An 8,191-nucleotide genomic window follows, 5' to 3' on the forward strand; every position below is an offset into this window, starting at 1 on the left:
AATTATTATTATTATAGAATTTTCTCATATAGTTTACTTTATTTTTAATAAATAATTTTATTTTATATATTAATTTAATAAGATTACATTATCATCATCTACTAATATAATATCATATATATTTAAAAAATACGTAAATACAAATAGGACACTAATTAATATATATATATATATATATATATATATATATATTTATTTATTTATTTATTGAATTTGACACAAAAATGATTATAGCAGTTAAAGTTTTACTTGAGAAATAGAATGGTATAGTAAAAACCGTACCTGTTCCGTTCCGTTATGATGTCATCTATCTAACAAAGAAATATTTCTACACATAAGTAAAATAAGACTTTTTCGTTTATATGAAAACATAATGGAAGAAAAAACTCCCTCACATATGTGTATTGATATATAAATTTTCTTTTAAAAAATATGCACTCTTACATAAAAAACAATAATCTAGCACATCAAAATGCCTTTTATTGCAAAAATATTACTACTTAATGGAAACCTAAAAAATTAACCAATACTTCAATTTGTCATTTAAGCTGGAACCTACTGAATGCCGAAGATCTTTCTTGTGAACTCATTCACCACCTGCTCATCGGGAAGAGACTTGGCAACACTTTCTTTTTGAAGGCACCTCTTGGCCCAAACAATCAACTTCGGATACTCACCATCTTCTATGTTAAGGCCCACAAAAGCTGCAAAGGATTTTATCCAAGGGTAGAATGGGACAAGTGCTATGTCCACAAAACCAAGATTTTCTCCTCCAAAATAACTTTTATCTCCCAGTTGTTCCTCAAACAATTTTAGGGCTTCTATCAACTCTTTCTTCGCAACTTCTGTTTCTTCTTCTCCTTTTGCTTTCGAAATCTTCTCTAGGGTATCAAATATCTATTTCACAATCATAATAGACATAAAGACACACTTATGTTAAATATGATCAAATGCACACTGATTTACATAAAGAATTTTTCATTTAAGATCATCAAACGCTCTGCTATGTTGTCAAAGTAAAATCATATACTTCTTGAAATAAGTCTTTTTGCATCATCGTCTCATTTAATACTACGTAAAAAAAAAAATTGGTAAAAGATGAATTTTAAATGTAACTTGAAACTAATATTACAAATAAAATTTAGGATTAAATATAGTTTTATGAACTTTAATGCAATATTCAAATTCGTTTTTATCTTAATTTTTATTTATTTTAATTTCCAAATTATAAAAATAAATTAATATAATTTTTTAATTAAACTTTTTGACGTGTTTTTAGTTGATATTAAAATAAAAAAATTAAATAATATAAACAACTTAAATATTAACATAAAATTATGTTTGGTAGTAAAATAAAATTTAATATAATTAAATTAAAATGAATATATTAATTCAATTTAAAAATTTAAAAATTAAAATATATCAATATTTTAAAGAACTTCGTTCACGTTAAAATTTAAAAATTAAAAATGTATTTAACCTTGAAATTTATATATTTATATAGTCTAAATTTATCTTATTTCTAACGTTAATAAATGACACCAACATAAATATATCTAAATCACAAAAATTTTAGTAAAGGAATTAAAAGTAAAAAATGAAGCAAAAAAGGGATACCTTGGTGTCAACATAATCAGCCCAGAATCTTGCCTGTGCTCTCTGGTAAGGGTCAGAAGGCAGCAAGGGATTTGTGTGATTCCAAACCTCATTAATGTACTCAACAACAATGAGAGATTCACAAATGGGCTTGTCCTTGTGGATAAGAACCGGAATTTTCTTGTGAACCGGGTTCATTTGTAGGAGTAAAGAACTCTTGTTCTTCAGATTCTGTTCTTTGCGCTCATAGTTTATACCCTTTTCAGCAAGTGCAATCCTCGCCCTCATCCCAAATGGACTCGCCCAGAAATCTAGCAGAACCACCTCATCTGCCATAATGCTTCAACTTCAAGGAAAACAAAGAATGATGGACAAATCTGCAGTAAGAAAGTGATTTGCAGTGCAAAAGAAGGCTATGGACTACTTATATTTATAACTAGTTTTCAAGTTTGAAATACTAAAACATTATTATTAGTCAACATAGGATTTCCATTATCAGAAAATCTTGTAGCTTAACTTCAAATAAGATTATAACACGCTCTTTTTTAGATAATAATGTTAAATTCAAAAGTATCGCTTATTCTTTTGGAATTTATTTGTTTTTTTTTTATAAATCTTGACTTTTACACAAACACGTTAATTCAAAGTTCCAGAACCTTCCATGTCTAAATTAAAGGAGACAGCCGAAGCCATTCAAAATCGGACACAGGAACATGTGTCTCAATCCACTATGAATAGTTAATTGCGTGTAGTATCAAAATTCGTTCAGTGGGGTCGTCATGGATGATGCAATAATTTTCATTTATTTATCAATCTTATCTCACTTTTGAACACTTATTTTTTTTTTTGTTTAAATTCATCTTCACGCAAATAAACCAAGTGTCGCTTTTTGGAGATACTGCATCACCATCGTATTATTTCGTTCTTGACTAATCTAATTCAATTAAAACATAAATAGAGTCCGACTAAAAAAGATTGGTTGAGTATAAAAACACTATATTTTTGAATATTTAAACATTAAAATAAGAAGTATTAATTAATATAATTAAAATAAAAGTTAAATTAAGATAATTTTATTATTTTTAGATGCATAATTCACCAACACAAAATAGAGCTATTATTTCATCCCTGACAAAAAAAAATAACAGATGTGAAAAATGTACGATGATATTTTCGTGAATAATTTGTCAAATTTTATGTTTGACCATTTCCCACCAAATGTAATTTTTTTTCTTTTATGTCTAACCTATTTAAGTTAGACATAATTTACATTTGTCCTAAATGAGTTAGATGTAAAAAGCGAAAAGTACGTCTAGTGAGAAGGGACCAAATGTAAATGGTTTAAAAGAAACCCTAGTGCCTATTCAATTTTCACTTTCTCCTTCATAGTAAACGGATAGAAAACACAACACAAACACTATTATCGATGTGGGTGTCATTTTCGTCACATGGTGTGCAATTCAGTGAGAAACCTCATATCCCCGATTATTTTCGATACTGAGGTTGGTTTTCCTCATCTTCTCCATTTATGTTGGCCTATTTGTGATGAAGTGTGAAAATTACTTCATTTTTCTCCTTATGTGGCTTCTTCGTCGACGACGACATAGTAGAGCTGCTTTGATTTTGCGTTGAATTTTGGTAAAGCGCTCGTGTTACAAATCTGGTTGTGGATGTCCGACATGGTTGCACCAATGAAGTGCGTAGTAGCTAGAGATCTATGATTAATCCTCGCAATCATGGTGGTTTGTGTTGTGACTCGCGGTGGGAGTTGGTGGTGCAAAGGTTGGCCATGGATGATGGTAGCTATGTGAAGATGGGGAGGAGGAAGATGATGGTGGTTGTAGTGGATGTGCAATTTTTTAATTATGTGAAGATTGTACGCCTGTTGGTCAACAGGCATACATTTGCGTATCCTGAATCTATGTTTGACCAAAAAACAAACATTAAAGGACAAAAATAACTTGTAAAAATCCCCTTTTATGCTTGTGATTTAGTTAATTAATGTATTTTTCAACCAATATAGATAATTTCGCTAGTAATTCCATGTATTTTTGTGGAGATAATTTTAATATACTATAGTTTATAGTTTTAAAAATATAAAAAATTGATTTTGTTTTAAAGAATTAAAATTACGTGTTATCTTTTTGTAGATGTGTCAATTTGACCAATGGCCCATGGGCCAGTCTTGACCCACCCTTCATTAAGCCCCCTTTTTAGGGATCCCCAAATAAAGGGGCCAAAAAAAAAGCTCCAACACTCAAAGCCTCTTCTCAAGTGGGTTAGTGCTAGAGCTAAGATGAATTTGGCCTCATTAAAATATTTTAATTAACTCTTAAAAGAAACATTGAGTTTGAGCCAAAAGATTGGGTCAGGTCAAGCTAACAGTCAAGATGTTATCCCATTTGGATTTAATCTGACCTAGTTTGGACAATTCAAGTATCAAAGCTAACTAATGGTCATTTGGAAAACAAAATTTGGAAGAAGGAAACACACAAATTAAAAATCGATTTCTTTTACTACATCAATCTAACTTTTATCTTTAAAACGCTCATATATGTAAGTTTTGAAATGGTTGAAATGCTAAGAACCGTGGGGGGGGGGGGGGGGGGGGGGGGGGGAGGAGGTTGAATTGGCTAGTTGAAAAATAGGATGTCTTTTGAAGGTTTAAAATTGAATCAATTTCGATCACCAAGTTTGGATGCAAACACCTCTAGACAGTAAACTTCAACCGATCAAAAACAGAGTTAATCGATTGATTTTACTACACAAATGTTGTACTGGTATAATCAATCGATTGAATCCGAAAAACAGTTGACTGAAATACTGGAAAAATACAGAAATACAGATTTGTGATTTAAAGCAAGAACAATGTAAACGATCAATCGAGACAAGTTCCAATGAGTTACACAAACATACTCAATGCTACAGATGCCACCAAAACACTCAAGAATATCAAAAAGATAGTTTAAATCCAAATTCTTTAAACTTTGAATGATAATGCAAGAGAGAAGGGTTAGAGAAAAGATTGATGCATAAGATTTTTATACTGGTTCACTCAATCCTGAGCTACATCCAGTTTGTCAAGGTAACCCGAGCCTGACTTTGCAATATTTCAAAACATTACAAAGTTTATACTCTTACACTTTCAAAATAACAAAAAAAAACACACACACACACAAAAGACTCTTGAATCACACAAGAATCACAACAACACAACAAGACAACTCTTACAGACCTGGAAAACCACCAAGCACATGCACAAAAGCAAAAAGCTTCACCAAGCTTCGAACACAAGCAAAAAGCTCCAAGAATTCATCCAAGATCAATCTTCACCAGCTGCAAACTAAATGATCACGAAAGATAGAGAATTCCCAAGGTTTCCAGAATGGTTTCGCGCTAAAAAATGGTCTTGCTTCCTCTCTTTCAAAAATCACAACACTTATAGTCAAACTGTTACAAAATTCGATAAGTTGATTTTCAAATCAATCAGTTGATTTCACTTAACTTAAGTGAAATTAGTCGTTTAAAAAATAAATCAATTGATTGAATAAGTCACAATTTAAGAATACTATAGCTAACCTTTTAACCTGTTGAAAATTCATTCAACAGATTAAAAGACACATTTTAACCTGTTGAAAAATACTTCAACAGATTAAAAAATACAATTAAGACCAAATACATCAAACTAATGCTACAAGGTCTATAATGTGAATTACAAACATCAAGCATTCTTTCCTAATGATTGATCCATGTGGAGGACACATGTTCAAGGCTTGTTCAACATGAATACCATCAAATCTCCATAACTTTATCTATGTAGCATGAATCCAAAGCAATGACTTCAAGTTAGTTCAACAAAGCTTCATCAAATCTTCATGAAACACACCATCCAGGCTTCACATGTCAACAATATACACACGAATTGATATAAAGCGATCACCCTAAAATATTAATGCAGGATTATTGTATGAATTGATCAACTAAAATTGAGCTCTCTACTTCTATTTCATAGGTTTCATTTGCATCCTCAACAGCTTCTTTACAGAGAGTACCTTTTTTTTCTTCTAAATTTTAAATTTCTACATTCCATTATGATTCCAATCCTCACTCTCCTTTGATTCATGCGTTTTAACACTTATTCTTTTTTGTTCTCTTCTATCATTTTCCTATTTAACCTTTATCAATTGGGTTAAATATGTTTTGGTTCCTTAACTATTATGAAAAACTGCAAATCGACCATATTGATAACTTTGATACTATTTAGTCCCCCTACTTCTAAAAGCAATGATTTTGGTCCCTCATTTCAAACGACGTTAAATTTTATCCTACGTGGCAAAACAACGTTCCATTTAGGCTGTCACGTAGAGTGACATGTGACTGCTTGTATTAAAATTCATTATTTTGAATAAATTAAGTTTTTAATAAAATACAATTGAACTTTTTGAACTTTTAAAAAGAAACAAAAAGTTTATTTTGCCAAAGTGTTATTGGGGTTCTTTGCACAAAAGTAGATGCCCCCATGGTCGACGATTCCTCATTCCATTAATGAGCAAAGCCATCACAATATTTGCCACATCATCCGAGAATAATTCTCTGGTGTCAACAACCTAGATTCCACAGCGATGCACTCGCGGAGGTCGATGTGATTTGTTACTGGTGGTGATGAGGAGGCAGATCGATGGGTAGAAGCGGAGGACTTCAGTTGTAACCAAATAGATGGTGCTACAAAGAAACCTTTACCCACCTAGATGCAACACCTCCTCCACCTACGATAATGCCTATCTTGCCTAGCCAAGAGGCTGGAGGCACCACCATCGGACGACGTAGCCCTTACCACATCAACCACCACCAACATCGCACGAACTCTATGGGTTCCTCTTATTCCAACTTTTTCCTATAGTGACTTGTCGAGACACAAATAACCCATTTTTCCTTTTCTTAATTCTCTTTATTATATTTTTAGGCAGCTTTATGCTCACTGATTTGCATTACTCACCATTGTTGATCCCTTTTATTCTTTCTTTGAAAGAAATTCTGGTTGGGACATTTTGGCCTTTTTATTCTTATATTTCTTTTCAAGTTGAAAGGTGAAGAAAAGTGAGAGAGATTTTTGTTTGATTGATAGTGAGGGAGCAAATGATGAAACATGTTGGTTGGAGATGATGAAGAAAATGATGTGGGGTTTTTCTTGAAGGTTGATGAGTGAAGAAGGGGAATCCATAAAATATAGAAGATGATGAAGTAAGAAGAGGAAGAATTGGTTACATCTGTTGTGTGGAAAATTGAGGAGTTGATAATGGAGTTGAAAAAAGGATAAGAAGTTATGATGATTGTGCCAGGTGATTGATAAAAAAAGATGATGAATGACAACGGAGGTGGAAAATCTTGGAGTTCAAGCATGGAGGAAGAAGAAGAATACTTTTTTAATTTATTTCAAAAAAACAAGTTTAAAACTTAACGTTGTCTAAAATGAGAAACCAAAACCATTGCTTTTGATGTAGGGGGACCAAACAATATCAAAGTTTTCAACAAGGACCATTTGCAATTTTTTGTGATAATTTAAGGACCAACAACATATTTAACCCTTATTAAAGTTATAAATTGACATATTGATATTTGATTCACTTATTCGTACATAAACCTACAACTCATTGCACAATACAATAATCTTAACAACAAGAGGTGACAAAATTTCTACAATGTTGCACTCCAAGTCTTAGAAGACATAGTGTCTGTCATTTCCTTGCTTTGTCTTTGCTTTTTCTTCACTTGTCTATGTGATTGTCTATGTTAATATGTTATTTAAGCATTTTTATGCAATTTATACATTTATGATGTAATCAAAGATGATAAATAAAATGGTTTGTTTTTTTATGTTTGTTTTACTTTGAACCAAATGGATTTAAGTATTGATATTTTGATTCACTAGTTCATGCATAAACCTACAACTCATTGCATGATGCGACAATCTTAACAACAAGAGGTGACAAAAAACTTCAACAGTGTTGCACTCTAAGTCATAAAAGGCACAATGTCTATCATTGCCTTGCTTTGTCTTAGCTTTTTCTTTAGTTGTCTCCGTGATTGTCTATCTTCATATGTGATTGGAGCATTTTTATGTGATTTCTGCATTTATGGTGTAATTAAAGATGATAGATAAAATGGATTGTGTTTTTACGTTTCTTTTTGTTTAAAGCCAAATGGATTTTCCTACTTGTGTGTTTTGTCAGTGGGGTTACGAGTTTGGGAGGTAGTGACAGCGAGTTTGGTGATGTGTTTCTGATGTGTATGGCAAAGAAGTATCACCTGTTTCATATTATGACATTAATAATAAGTTAAATTGGGGGTGAAAAGTTTAGTCATAAGTAGTATAAGTAGTTACACATAAAACACCAACCCATAAATTTTCTTTAATTATTAATCATAGTTAAGTAATACCAAATTGACATTTAAAAAAAAATAACAATAGTTGGTGTCTCGTCAAGAGCATGCTTGAAAATCCTGAATTTGGTGAAATAATGGAAGCATGCAATCTAGAGTAGTTATTCTTATTTTGGAGTCAAAAACTAAATGTCTAGAAACAAACACAATGATG

The 8,191-nt window shown here is 31.6% G+C and overlaps 1 protein-coding gene across 1 annotated transcript; it reads right to left on the reverse strand.

Annotated features, from left to right (window-relative positions):
- Positions 1-374: 374 nt before the first annotated feature.
- LOC114185549 (glutathione S-transferase U19-like) lies at positions 375-2,091 on the reverse strand. Its single transcript, XM_028073387.1, has 2 exons — positions 1,618-2,091; positions 375-897 (listed from the first exon to the last, which is right to left on the reverse strand). The coding sequence occupies exons 1-2, from the start codon at positions 1,930-1,932 to the stop codon at positions 556-558; spliced, it is 657 nt and encodes a 218-aa protein (XP_027929188.1). The 5' UTR covers positions 1,933-2,091; the 3' UTR covers positions 375-555.
- Positions 2,092-8,191: the final 6,100 nt, after the last annotated feature.

The sequence above is a fragment of the Vigna unguiculata genome, chromosome 1, assembly GCF_004118075.2.
Source record: "Vigna unguiculata cultivar IT97K-499-35 chromosome 1, ASM411807v1, whole genome shotgun sequence".
Classification (NCBI taxonomy): Eukaryota; Viridiplantae; Streptophyta; class Magnoliopsida; order Fabales; family Fabaceae; genus Vigna; species Vigna unguiculata.